General features: G+C 36.3%; 1 protein-coding gene across 1 annotated transcript; it reads right to left on the bottom strand.

Moving 5' to 3' along the window:
- Nucleotides 1-9589: 9589 nt before the first annotated feature.
- Nucleotides 9590-14707, bottom strand: LOC110899153. The gene is made up of 3 exons (XM_022146024.2): nucleotides 14525-14707; nucleotides 12623-13239; nucleotides 9590-11365 (listed from the first exon to the last, which is right to left on the bottom strand). Exons 2-3 carry the CDS (start codon nucleotides 13223-13225, stop codon nucleotides 9854-9856), a joined length of 2115 nt encoding a protein of 704 aa, XP_022001716.1. The 5' UTR covers nucleotides 13226-13239; nucleotides 14525-14707; the 3' UTR covers nucleotides 9590-9853.
- Nucleotides 14708-15119: the final 412 nt, after the last annotated feature.

Raw genomic sequence — 15119 nt, 5'->3', positions numbered from 1 at the left:
TGTTTTTTTAAAAGAAAAATTTCAAGAAACTGTTTTACAGTCGACTGAAAAGGTGAATGCTCAACGCAAAAACCTTTGAAGAAGAATGTAGAACAAAAACAAAAAGTGAAAAATTTGAAAAATCTTCAAAACAAAAATAAAAGTTCATCAGTTCAATCATCCATTCGTGATAAAAAATCACAAAAAATCAAAAATCAAAACTCACAAAAAGATGGTAACAAGTGGTGCAGGTTTGACCACAGTGCTCAAAAGTCAAATCTAGCTTACAAGAGGAGTGAGGATTACCACAAGGCCAGCCAATGTCATGAACTAAGTGTTTGGTTTGAACGTGGTGAATGGTACGATAACAGAGTGTGTTACAAATGTGGTTTTCAAGGACACATTGCTGTTAACTATTAAAGTTAGAATTTTGAGACAAGAAGATGCTTTGAATGTCATATAAGAGGTCATATTGCCAGAGATTGCCCAATGAGATCAAAGGGAAGATCAAGGGCTGAATCTCATGAAAAAAATGAAGAAATCAGTCAAAGTCGAAGAAAAGCCCAAAGAACAGAAAGTGAAACTTTCACAAGGGCAGAAAGACAGACTGAGAAAGAAAAGAAAGAAAGCACGAGAGTATCTTGAAAGGATTTTGTCCTCGGATACAACCGGAAAATCAGATAATAGTTCTGATAAATCGTTTTGCTCTCCAAAGAATGACCAGTCAAGTAAAACGAATTCATCAGATACACATCTGAGGACAAAAGAGAGAGTAAAGAAAGAAAAAGTGGTTAATCAAACGATTAACAAACAAAAGAAAGTGAAATTTTCACTTTCTAGCAATGAGTTTGTTTCTTCAGAAACAAAGGAGCCACCTGTTGGCGATGAATTTGACTCGTCAAAGTCAAAGGAGCCACGTTTAGGAAATGAATCTGATTCGTCAAAATCAGAGGATTCTCAAGTTGAAATAAAAAGTGGTAATTCTGTTTTAACAATGGATGATGCAAATTTTCCACCATTGTTAAATAGAAATTCAAAAACACCCAAGGACCGTCAGGCTTGGGTGAATCTCTTTAAATGAAAAACCTGACTTGCCGGAACTCCCAGGTTGGTAATTGGGGAGTAGGAATCAGCATCTTTCTTGAGAAATTCACAGGTTGGTTACTGTGATGTTTCGATTTACGAGGAGTTAATCAAGTACATTAAATTGTACTTGTTTTAATTTTCTTACAAGTGGTTAATGAGAAAAAAATGAACCTACAAGTTGTTGAGAAAAGCAAAGTGATGAAGTTGATCCCTTAACCTACAAATGGTTTGTGAAATGACATACAAAACTTATTTTTCGGAAAAACCATTTTGATTAAAACAAACTTAAGTGTTTTGAAATCATTATGGGAAAATAGTTTGTTGTCACGGGGAGTTCTGATTGTTTAAGCCAAGTGGATGATGAATTGCGGCAATTCTCATCAGTTTGTCATTTATTTGTACAGTTTATTGTTTTCAATTTTTCCCGAAAAATCAAAATTGAAACATATTTTGATTTTAGGGGGAGTAAAAATTTAGGAAATTTCGAAAATTTCAAAAATCCAGAAACATGATAAAATTTCAAAAGCCAAAAACATTATAAAAACAAAAAAATGAGTTTTGTTGAGAAAAAGAGGAAATGATAGTACATCAGTGAACTATCACAACATGCTAAAGAATTGTAAAGTCAAAATGATTTTAAACAAGTCTCTCTAATGATGTGCCAGCAGGCTTCACACAGTTAGTAAATTGTATTTGAGATATAAACATAAATATCAAAACTTGCTTATCTCGTGGGGAACATCTCTCGGATATATGGGTAACCTCCGAAATCTTGTTTGAGAGATTGTCTGATTCTGAAATACTAGGTCTTTATACTGTTTGATATCTGGGGTATTATACCTGGACTTCTGATTTTGCGGGAGCAATAGACTAGTTCTCGTATAATACTTTAATGCGCTTTCAAAGCTCTCCCTCTGCTAAAAAATTGAGAAAATATCGAAAGATATGAATCAATAGCAGTTGAAGAAAAGATTCCCTAAAGGGAACACACCTAAAGTCGAGCCTTCATCTCTTTGATTGAACGGTAGTTCGTACCTAAGCTCTCAAGGTCTCGCACTAACCCGAATACAGATATCAGATTGGTATACTCACCTGTAAGACTGAATCTAAGGAATTTTGATACAGCAGTATATTCTGAGGAGGAAGACATGAGTAAGTTAGTTCTAAAACATTAATTCATATCTTGAAGCAATTGAAACTTGTGTAGAAGTTTAAGTGGATAACAATACTGACAATCAGATGTGAATTTGTTTAAGATTTAATGATTAATCAAGATCAACGGTGTTGGTGATATGTCTCAAAATCTGATATGATCCTCTTACACAAACTCATAAAAATATTGTCTGTAAATATTTCTTTACTGCTTTCCATTAAAAACAAAAATCCAAAAAGATTTTCAGAGTGTTTTAGCATAAAATTTTGAAAAATCCAAAAAGATTTTCGATAACTGATGATGAAAAGCTAATTTTCAAAATTCCAAGTGCTAAACATGATGGACAAGTGGTTTGGAAGAGTTTATTTGAAATGAGATTTGATTTTGAAAAGATTTAATGGATCATTAAGTTGAAACCATACTTGAATAATTTTGATTAAAAGTGGTTAGACAAAAGTTAAAATTGTTATATATGAAAAACTTATGTTCTGAAAGGAGATTGTGCTGGTTACAGCCAGGTTTCTGATCCTGTTGCTACGAAAAGCCAGGAGATGTTTCAGATCCTGTGAAAACCTGAGCAGATGAGAGCCAGGATTCGATCTCAAGGTGATAGCTAATTCCAGACGGCGATCCCAGCTTGATGAAAGGAGGAGTCTAACGATGTTAGAGCCAGAGATAGATCCTGGAACATCATTCGAGAAAGAAAAAGTGCAGATGCTAAAGATTTTATGAAATCAACATTCAAGGAGGAGTGTTGATGTTGATAAAGAGAAGATAGAGATTGAAAGATACTTACAATGGAGAATATTTTGGAAAGAACAAGAAGACTGATCAAGACTGAAGAGTCAACATGTTGAAGACTTGTACCGAAGACTTCGTCAACATCCAAGGGGGAGTCTGTTGGTGCATATGTCTGTCGACTTCGTCTTCGTTCGAGTCTTGTATTAGAATTGAAAGATCTAGGCACGAATTATGAGAAAACAAGAAAACATGTGACATGTAGTCATTTCGCACGAAATAGATAAGTGTCTATTTCGCACGAAATGACACATACTCATTTCGTACGAAATAGTATGTCTATATATAGGGTGCTTGAGTCTTTCATTTGTAACTTTTGATTCCGAACGCCGAAGTGCTGCCGAAGTGTCTCTAGCCTGTAAAACGCTTTCAGATCAATAAACTATACAATTAATGTGTATATCAAGCTGACACAAAGTCAATACGTCTGTTTCCGCCTTTCGTATTGATCGAGAACTCTTCTGAACGACTCGTTTGGTCGTGCAAACGATCCTACACAAGTGTTGCCGACGTTTTAACTCGATAGGATCCTTTGGCCTATATTTAAGATGCAAAAGGCGTTTACTGCACTAGGAAAGTCAGCGCCCTTTCTGCGCAGGTATCTCACTTTAATTTTATGATGTATTTTTTCGGTCACTTTCCTTTATTCGAATAGAAATAACAGACCAAGCAGGCTTCACTGTCAGCTTTTCTTTTATTAGTCTTCATATAGGTGGCAGTTGCAACAAGTTATATGAAAACGGATCGATTTGGTCTGAAATTTAGTGATACGGTCAAACGAGTAAAAAAGAACTTATAAGTTATCAAGGAGACGGGTCAAGTAGGTTGAGGCGTTTAATTGGAAAAGTATTTTTTTTACATTGCATACATCAATGTCCTGTATTTGATGTTTTATTTGTAAGTTTGCCATCATTATAAATGATTAATACTTTTAATCCATCTCTACTTACGAGTCATTATTAATTTTTAACTAAACCTTATTTCTTTTTTCAGATTGATTGTGACAAATTAATTATGGTAACTCTAAAACATGACAACAAATTGCAAGATGGAACGAAATGTTCTTTTTCAGGTATGTATATGTTGTTATTTAGGGACCTATTGAGCTACATCTTGACTAAAATTAGATCTTTTTTAAGATACGTTTAATTGTTTATGTTGTTTAGTGTGGGCGTCTTTATATAGCTGTATATGGGCAAAAAAGAATATATGTCTCTAACATATCTTTGCCATGTACAACTATGTTGAGTAATCTTTTTCATTCAGCTGACTTGGATACACAATTTTCATATGTTGTACAAACAATCATTTTCATCTTCTGGACTTTATTAAATGATCATTTTAACCCTTGACATAGAGTCAAACCTTTGACAAAGATTCCTGACTTTGGGTAAGCTAAAAAGGATGAACGGGTCTAACCAGGTATATTGAAAATAGGTAAAAATGTTGAATGGGTCTAACTGAGTTGAACAAAAAAGATGAACGAGACTAACTAGGATGAAAAAGAAAGAATGGGGATATTTTTATTCAGATTTTTGTTTTTTTACATTGTGCTTAGAGAACAAAATGAGCTTTGATTGCGAAGAAGATAGACTGCAATGTTGCAGAACGATGAATTTTAAGGTTTTGCGGAGAAGATGACCTGTGGCGTAACCCTCCGGATACCAAGGTTTTTATATTTGACATTGACTTCAGTTCTTCATCTCATCTAAAATCTGCTTTAATTTAGTGAATTTTAACTACCAAGATCTAGATTATGTTTTTAACCTGCAAATTTTAGTTTCGCTTATCATCTGATAGTCAATAGAACTCAAACTACTAGGAGGGTTTGTTACACACAAACGGAAAACGAGAGCTGAGTCCTACAACTATGGAGTCTTCATCATCATCGGCGGCTGAGTGGATGTTAATGAACGGAGAATGGTCAATATAGAAGAGAGGTAGCCAGGATGTAGCGAGAGAGATGGTGTAGGGAGAGGCCACCTAAAAGAACAAAGAAAGGAGGGAATCACATAAAAGTTTAAACTGCATAATGCATGTGTGTGAGTGATTGAGTAGGTGTAATTATTAGGCATCGAGACTTGCAGGCATAGCTAGGTACCAATATTAGCACTTCATAATGTTTTTTAGAAATTTTATTATTTGTAGAAGGTAAGTGTTTGTAAAATGCCTCCCATAGTGTTTAGAACATAGAACATGTGCTTGAAGAGTATTTGTTTCATGTTTCATGTTTCACTTTCAGTTTAGGATAGACTTAGGCACTGGATTTTTTTTTTTTTTTTTTTTTTTGTTTTCACATTCGGTATTAACTCACAAGGATGGCATTTTTACCACTGCTCATGAGAAGCCATTGACTGCTGTTTTCTGTGATAAAAAAAGGTTACTAGAATCAGATGTCCTGTACATCGATGATGTTAAGAATTCTTATGTGTTTGTTTGATTATCATTCAGAATGAGAGGTTCACTTCTGAGGATCATTACGAATGGCCCATAGATTGCTCTCATTTTCGTCATCTTATCATTACATAATAGTTGCAAGTCATTTCTAATATCATTATACACAATTCACTGTCACAAAACGTTTAAAGATATTATCTTTATAGAGGAGAAAGAAATCACATTTTGGATTCGTTGGGAAGGGTTGGTGGCGTCCACTTGAATGCCCCTAGAGGGAAGTGAATCATCGGAAGTTTAAATCTTACAAATAATTTCACTTTGTTTTTTGAAGATGTTGTCATGGGCTCAGAGGTGATTTCACGTGTCCCCCTGTTATTATATTCGGTGCAGAGTAATTGGCTTTTATTTGCAATTGCATGAAGTAAAATCTTTAGACATGTTTACATGACTGTTTGGTTAGGTTATAAGCTACCAGATGTTGATGACTAATCTTAAGTTGGTTTTTAGGTTTTAAGTCGGTTGATTTTGAGCCAAGCATCTCATAGTTCTTTGTATGGAACAGGCAATTTCCACTGGCCGTATGTTTTGCAATGACGATTAACAAAACTCAAGGTCAGTCGCTTTCAAGAGTTGGTTTGTACCTCAAACAACCGGTCTTCTCTCATGGTCCATTGTATGTTGCCTTATCAAGGGTGGAGACAAGAGATGAGGTCAAACTACTCATACTTGACAACCGGTCTTCAACGAATTGTGATGTCTGCATATTGATGGTTAATAAAAAGTTTTTACATGATCCGTTTCAAGACGTGTATATATTCATAACATTTTATGTAAATGACGATGATGAAGAGATATTATCTTTAATCAACCCGTGTAATACACGGGTCCTTAAGCTACTATATTAATAGATGGATAAGCGTATTTTGTATATAGTTTATACTTGTACCTAGGTGTAAGATGAATTTTTTTGATTTCGGTCTCAGACAGTTAAAACCAGCAAAACACATGATAAACTTAAAAAGGAATCTACTCTTTTAATTTAAATTGTTTCTCTTCTAAGACCGTGGGGTATGGTGGGGCGGGGGTTTGGGGCATGGGTTGACACGTGGACTTCGAGCCCCCCCCCCCCCCTCCGCTGGTGAGTGACGTGTTGGGTCGGTATGACGGGGCGTGGCTAGCCCGCGTGTGTTGGCCAGTTTTATTTAAATTAAAAAAAGCCTAAAATTAAAAAATACACACAAAATAAAAAAAAGCCTAAAATTATTATTAAAATTTCCTAAAAATTACAAAATTCTACAAAAAAAAAAAGGATTACAAAATAAAAAAAGCCTAAAGCGTTAGGTAGATTTCGAAAAGGGCGAGCTTGTCAAACGGCTTCCGCTCCTTGCCCCGGAACTCGATGTTGGCCACCGCCACCCGGTGTTCGTGACTTATATCACCGCCCGGGACGCTGTCGTAGTAGGCTTTAGAACGATCGAGCTTCGGTCGTAGCTCGCGCCACTTGTGTTGGCACGCGTTTAAATTGTGCCGGTCGTTTCCCACGTTGTGCCGGTAGCTAGAGAAAGCTTCCGGCCAGTAACGGGTCTCACCGGGTTGGCGGCCCTTCATCACGTCCCATGACACTCGTGACAAGGGCTAGCTCTTCCTCGTGCGTTCAAGAGGCCATCGATCAAGTGTGTGTGGGTAGTGGTTCGGGTAGGTGGAGTGACTTGGGAGCCGGCCATGGAGGACCGCTAGGCATGCCTAACGTCCGGGCTGAAACCCCCGCCCAAGGGGCCACGCCGAAACCTAAGCCCACTCAGGGTAGTGACTTGAGCGTTTGTACCCAATCCACGCCCCAACCCCCGCCCGATACCCATAGTCTAAGGAAGAGTCATTCCACCATATTGGAAAAAAAATTAATAAAATTTGACTTCCTAATAATGTTTGAAATCTTTAATTTACTTTATAGAGGCAGAATATGAAGAAAACGCCTAAAACAATTTTGGTGTTGACATGTGGTGTTGATGCTAACTTACACTAAGGTAATATTGTCAAAAAACTCTTTCACATGCCACTCACATGCCAAAGACCATGCACATGTAAGTCACATGCATATTCCACTATCTATTTTAAACTCTCGTAACTTTTCTATACTTGATTATTTTTTTTAAAAAAATTACACAATAAAATCGAATGTTTTATATATTTCCAACGAGTATACTATTGCTATACTTTTAAATTAAAAAATGACATGAACTGGGTGTTGAATAAAAACGCCATAAAAACACCAAGTTCAGAAAAACACCATGAAAAATATCCAGTTGAAAACGCCATAATACACCAAGTTCAGAAAAACGTCATAAAAAATACTCAGTTGAAATGCCATAAAACACCCAATTTAGAAAAACACCATGAAAAATTCAGTTGAAAACGCCATAAAAACACCCAATTCAGAAAAACACCATGAAAAACTTAGTTGAAAACGCCATAAAAACACCAGGTTTAAAAAAAACGCCATAAAAAACCTTGTTGAAAACGCCATAAAAACACACAGTTCAGAAAAACTCCATAAAAACACCTAGTTTAGAAAAACTCCATAAAATTAGGTGAAAACGCTATAAAAACACAAAGTTGAAACGCCATAAAAAACTCAGTTCATTTTTTTTTTCCGAAAAGTATATCAATAGTATACTCGTTGGAAAGATAAAAAAACGCTGGATTCTATGGTGTGATTTTTTTTAAGAAAATAATCATGTATAAAAAAGTTATGGATGTTTTAAATATGATGGGGGAAATGGCATGTGATTAACATGTGCATCCTTGTTTGAATCTTCCAAATTTACCACTCCTAGTAGTCGTAAGGTTCCCAATATTTACAAAAACGTCACCGCATTAATCTCAGCCACTAATCACAAATATCTTGTGGCTGAAAATCGTTCTCACCGTTTTCACATTTCCAGTCATTTTCTCCTGAACCCATTTCTTACTTTATATGTATTTTGGTTTTATTAAAAATTTTAATCACAATATTTCATTCGAGTTTGTAAGAATTCTATTTTTATATAACTTGTGTTTAAACTTTTATAAGAAATCACAATATTTCATTTGAGTTTGTAAGAATTCTATTTTTATAAAACTTGTGTTCAAACTTTTATAAGAGTTTTTAAGTGATCTTTGCATCATTCCAAGCTATAATCAACTTCATCCCTGTGAAATTGAAGTTGTTTAAAAAGGGATAGGGGGCCTGGATAATAAAGATCCAGTAACATATTTGGTATGATAGCTTTAGGGAGAACATTGGTTTGAAACTTTTTTAAACCTGAAATAGATAAAGTATGTTCCCAAACTACTTTAAGACAATACAAACTCCTATAGAACAACAGGTTATTTGGTTAAGATTCAAAAGAAAATAATCATGAACAAGCCATGAGCAGAGTTTTCATAACAAGTAGATATTACATTCTTCACATATAGTAAATAATATGGTAAGTAGTTTACCTAATGTGTACAAGATTATATAAACCGAATCATTATTGAACTTTGGTTTTCATAAAAGTTTAATACTCTTAATATTAAATCTTTATAACAAATTAACAATATAGCTGCTATAATTAGAGATGAGCATTTAGTATCGAGTACCGACTTTTCCACACATCAATATAGGTATGTTTAGTACATGTACCAATACCATATGAAACATTTTGTAACGAGTATCTCTATTGGTACGGTATTTGGTACCCACTTTTCTGTAAATTCGGTATCCATATTTTCGGCACCGGTACCAGGATATTACCAATCTCATCCTTAACTATAATCATATTAAACACTGATCAATATAAACACAAAATATTTACATGTTAGCCAGTATCAAAAGATACCAACTTCGACTTAGAAGATTAACCACATCCGGTTGTATGGACTTAAAAGGCGAGAGGGACATCACGCGATGATCTAATCACGAACGAGAATTAGAACACCGAGTGTGATAAACGTCTTTGGAGTATTCAAGATAGTGTTAAAGATAACCATTAGGGACCCATCCTTGGACCAAGCCTTGACCAGCCTATCTTATTGGTCACCTGGGTCCACTAGCATGTCTAACCATGTACGGACCGGTTATGGAACTGGGTTAACCCTGGTCCTATTTATGGATCTCCACTCTCTAGCCATCAGTGACTAGAACTACACAAAACATGCAATGTATATGCTAGATTCACATATATGTATCTGTCAAATTCCTATAAACACTTGTTTGAACAAGAACACAAGAAAGTTCACCTATTCAAATCTTACCAGGTCAAAGACATAAAAAAAAGTCAAACAGTATAAACCGGGTCTAACCGAATCTGAAACAGGGTAACAGCTCAAGCATTTCCGTTCAATGGGTCGTCATCAAAATCGAATCTTGAAGACTTTACTCAACTCTGCAACATATACAAATGCGGTTTTCCACCATTTCTAAACTTCACCGTTTTCATCGTCTCCTTTTACGGCAGAAGAAGCATCGCCTGTACTACACTCGCTTCTAACCGCAACTTCTCCAGGGGCATTTTGGTAATTTCTTGAAAACGATTCTTGTTTATCTTTCCTCCCCTTCCTGCTATGAATAGTCAAGAACCCGTTCGCAATGGCTTCCAATGCTTTAGCGGTTGGTGGTCTGTTTCGAGTGCCATGCCTCCTCGAACCGCCGTTTTCTTGATCCTTGGGACCCGCTATATTTTCGGACTGGCTCGGTGGGACCGGCTCGATTTTTTCGTCTTTAACTTCAGTCAAAAGTTCATTGTTTTCGAACTCGGGGGTCACATGGGGATAGTTCAAATCGATTAAATTCATCGGTTGAGGCTGATTTTGTTCATCGACAGTGTCGACAGAGCTGCATCTTGACGTAAAACTTAAATTCGATGTCAACTTATGATTATTATTATTTGCCTGAGACGATGAACCTACATGAGAATCTAAGCTAGAAACTGCCTTCGAATCTACACGACTGCATGCCGTTAATCTCCTACGTCTTTTTGCGTGATGCACGTGATTCTCTAGGCTCGGTTTCCTGCTCAATTTGGCTTTCTTAACGATCATATCTGAACCGTTGGCAGTCTTCACATCTTGTTTTTCAAGATTCTTGCTTGCCTCACAAGTTTTCTGTTTCTTGGCTGGCTTTTGACGATCAACATCCGTTTCTCGATCCACAAGAATCACGTTTTCACAATCCGAAACATCACTAGAAACCAACTCACTCTGTGACTCATCCGAACGAGACGTTAAACTCAACTTCACGGCGTCCAATTCCCTAACCCTGAAAATCTTTCCACCGCGCAAACTCGTATCAACCACGGTAAACTTCACTAGAACATTACCAAGATTCAGTTTCGGAACCCGAGGTTGTAGATAACAATGGCTTTTCCGTTTTTCAACAAACCCGTTTTCCTCTTCGTCTTCCACTTTCATTTCATTTTCACCATTTTCTTCGTTATCAATCTCGATCAGTTGTGGGTCCGATGCAACTTTGTTTAAGACATCGGTTATACAATCCAAATAAGCGTCCCCTTTGACGAGTTTTCTCGAAAACCTTTTGACACCTGGCATTAAGTACACCAAATTATTCTTCCCGTTTGCAGCGTAATTGTACCCGTTCGGTTGTTCCGAGTGCCACCCTCGTGCAAGCAATCTCGGCCACACAGCTTCCCAAAATAAATCGTAGGACCGATTTTTGCTTAGCCGATAATCGCCCGTAAGAAACTGAACGATTTCTGTTGACGTAAGTGAAGAACACGCTTTTCCGACTGGAATTTCGGGACGAATGCGAATTTCTTGGTTTTGCTTAGTAGGCTCGATTGCGTTTCCCGTTAAGTCTTGCTTACCTTTTCCGATCGCCACTGCGTCGATAAACTTTTCGATCCCGATTAACGTTTTTATGGAGAAAACGTATTGTTCTAGCGATATCTTTGCATCTCCAAATGTCCTAGAAACCTGAAAGATCATAACGAAACAAAAATAAGATATATTGTTCATTAATAAAGGAGACCAACCCTTACAAGATATATACATACATATACGCACACATATATAGGGATGTTCAATATAGAACCAACTTTGAGTAGAGCACTGCAAGAACGGCATAGACATTTACACCTATTGCTTTAAATGCGATTATCTTATATTTCGATTGATTAATTCGACCCTCACACTCATTATATTTCGATGCAGGAACATTCACACTTTTGTTTCAAAATGATGTGTACCTTATTTAATGTCAATATGGTCATTGAAGTTATTAAAAAAGTGTTGCATTATCAACTGTAATAGGTTTGACCGATTGACATGTGACATAACGACGATAATAGCATGTCTTAATAACTTCAATGACCGATTGGTAGTTGCGACTATGGACAGAGGCTTGGTGGCAAGTAATCACAATGTATCAATAACTTACACCATCTATTCCTTTTACTATTTATAGAACTGAGGTTTACTTTGACTCCATTTTTATGATATCATTGTCTGCTGAAGTCAACAAATAAAAAAAAAAAAAAACAGTTGACTTAATGAGTAAGAATCCGATTGCCTTCTAGATACCCTCCTCCCTAAACAGACCCTATACAGAATTAGTGCCGTTCAAATGCTAAGTCGTCATTTAATAACTTAAGAATAATATATAAGAGTGAAGTACACGGATAGTCACTGTGGTTTACGGTTTACCAAAATTTTGGATTTGATCCCTGGCTTTCTAAAAGTACACTAATGGTCCTTGCGGTTTGCACTTTGTAACGCATTTAGTCCCCAGCTCTTTTTCAAAAGTACATGGATGGACCATGTGGCTTGCACTTTGTAACGCATTTAGTCCCCAACTCTTTTTCAAAAGTACATGGATAGTCCCTGCAGTTTTCAGTTTGTAACACATTTAGTCCCTAACTTGGGACATGCTAAAACCTTTAGATTTGTTGGTTGTGGACTATTACAAAGTGAAAACCACAAGGACCATCTGTGTACTTTTGGAAAGATAGGGACCAAATCCAAAAATTTGGTAAACCACAGGGACCATCCGTGTACTTTTCTCAATATATAATGACTAACCATATAGAATGGTAAACTATGGCATTCATACTGTCACTCTGTCAATTCATAATATTTATCAAGCACATCTTCCTAAATCACATATAAAGTAATTCCAAACGAACAAGAAACGTATAAATCAACATCATAAATAATAAGTTCTGATTAATGTACCTCCAAGAGCTCATTCTGGCATTCTTGAGATACACGAGGAACCAAACGCGCAAGAAATTCCTGTTGTCTTACACCACTAAATATCCTCTGGCCCATTATCCACCTTTTTCGTCTAGCTTTCCTACGTTCCGACCATCTTTTATATTCATCAGACCTATAGAAACTACCATAGTAATATGACAATATATCACCGACCTTTTTACTCTCCATAAACCTACTTAACCGAACAAAATCCTTCCTGAAAATATACATCCCGAGGACAAAACTACCCTTCTCCACTTCACTCCAAGATTCCAAGACGCACCCCGGAACAAGAGCATTATCATTTTTTCTGTTCTTGTTTTCTTGATTGGTCCAAACAACTGGTATATCTAATCCTATCGAGAAGTCAATGGGTGCGGTCAACCCTCCTATCTTCCTTTCTTCCTCCTCAACAAAGGGTTTTTTGATGTGATCAAGATACTTAAAATATGTCATCAATGATGGGATTTCGGCCTGGTACTCCTCACCAACACGAATACGATAAATGTTTCCTAACAGGCCATAGAGACCGTATGCGTACGTTTCTAAAGGACCGCTGTCACAATCGTCGTTCTGATCCATTTGGTTTGAACTATCTGCACAGCATATCAAGGCAAACAGAATTCAAACCAACTATCAACGTTACAACAATCATAGTGTATATACGCGCAACCACTAATTGTTTCTGTCACTACAACAGTCTCAAAGATGCACACAACAATATGTCAAAACAAATTACAGAACACAACTGCAAATAAAAAACATCAACTTTAACAAACTGAGTAGTAAAAGATCGCAATGTGATCACATGGCCGGAACCAAGAGAGGTCAAGAGGGTCCGCTAAACCCCTGTTCACCAGAATCTATTAGATTTTTTATATAGAAAATCTGAGTTTACAAAAAAAATGAGTTGGGACACCCTAGTTATAACCAGCAAAGGAAAGAACATTGAGATGATCCCCCAATCACCAAAATTAGTTGGATTTTTTTAAAATTTTATTTATTTATTTTTTTTATCAAAATCTAAGTTTTTTTAAACGAGTTAGGCCAATTAATATAACCTGTAAGGATCATTAGAATTTGTTGGATTTTTATATATAAAATCTAAGGTTTCTTTTTTTTCTAATGAGTTGGGTCCCTAGTTATAACGGGTAAAGAAAAGAACCTTAAGATAACCCTCTGGTCACCAGAGTTTGTTGAACTTTTTATATAAAATATGAATTATTTAAAAAAAAATGACATGAGTTGGACCCCTAGTTATAACCGGTAAAGAAAAGAACCTTAAAATGGATTTTTATATATAAAATCTGAATTTATTTTCAAAAAAGCACGAGTTGGACCCCTAGTCATAAACAGTAAAGAAAAGAGCCTTAAGATGACCCCGGTCCCTAGTCGCCAGATTTGTTAAATTTTTGTACATAAAATCCGTGTTAAAAAGAAAAACAACATGAGTTAGACCCCCGGTTATAACCGTAAAAGAAAAGTTCTGGTTCCGCCACATTACCATCCCATCCTACCATTACCAACCAACATAGGGTTATACAACAGCCAATCAGGTTCTACTACCAATCAAGAACCCTTGGTTAAAAGGGTAAACAAAACAAAAGAAAAACTTTAACTAAATTTACTTAGAACAGAACAACCACCACCACCACATTAATCTCAACCAAACAAACCCCATCACATCAAACCCTCAAACCAAATTAGAACAACAACACACACACGCATCAAGATTTTAACAAAACCGCAATGCGATTCCAACAAACCAAACAGATACAATCCATACACACAAACCCCACAAGAAAAACAAAATCTTGACAGCAAAAACAGTTGAAACAGCGTCGTTTTGACGATGAAAACATGCAAATACGTAAAGATTACCTGAGTTTTTGAGGGTGGAATTGCTAAGTGGAGAAAACCCAAATGGGGAATAAGGATTGAAAGGGTTTTGTGAACAAATTTGTTCGAATATGAGTTGAAAGAATGGAGATCGGGTCTGCGAGACGAAACTGAGGGCAGTTTCAGTCGCGGTGCGGGCGCGTGGAGTGTACCCACTTACTTGCATGCAATGTGTTTTATTGTTATGTTACTTGGCATGCTTTATAGGACTTTAATGAAACGTGATCCGGAAAATGACAATTATTTATTGCTTTTACTTTTATATTTAACTAGTGACTTTTACCCGCGCTTTCCGGCGAGAATTCGGTTGATATCTGTTTGAGTCGCTACACAGTAATCAAAAAAGAAAATCTTACATTGATAAAAAACAGTAAAAACGAATATCGATACCAGTACCGATGTTGTTTAGTTGATATCGGTTCGGTTGCTTTGCGTTTTATGTTTATTTTTTACAACATCACCATATAAACTTTATTGAAAACGGCTCTTGTTTCGCTATTGTACCAAACCGAATCGAAACTGACTAACCAACATTTGTATCGGTACCGGTATTTATTTTATTGCTTTTGCTTTCGAT

This window comes from Helianthus annuus, chromosome 13 (genome assembly GCF_002127325.2).
Source record: "Helianthus annuus cultivar XRQ/B chromosome 13, HanXRQr2.0-SUNRISE, whole genome shotgun sequence".
Lineage (NCBI taxonomy): Eukaryota > Viridiplantae > Streptophyta > Magnoliopsida > Asterales > Asteraceae > Helianthus > Helianthus annuus.
Note: the sequence above shows the minus strand (reverse complement) of the source record. Positions and strands in the feature narration are given on the sequence as shown.

Bases quoted from the DNA above. Each gene is read 5' to 3' on its own strand.
- LOC110899153 (XM_022146024.2), bottom strand. From the start codon at position 13,225: ATGGATCAGAACGACGATTGTGACAGCGGTCCTTTAGAAACGTACGCA. The intron at 11,366-12,622 runs GTACATTAATCA...ATGATCTTTCAG, and splicing joins GCCAGAATGAGCTCTTGGAG to GTTTCTAGGACATTTGGAGA.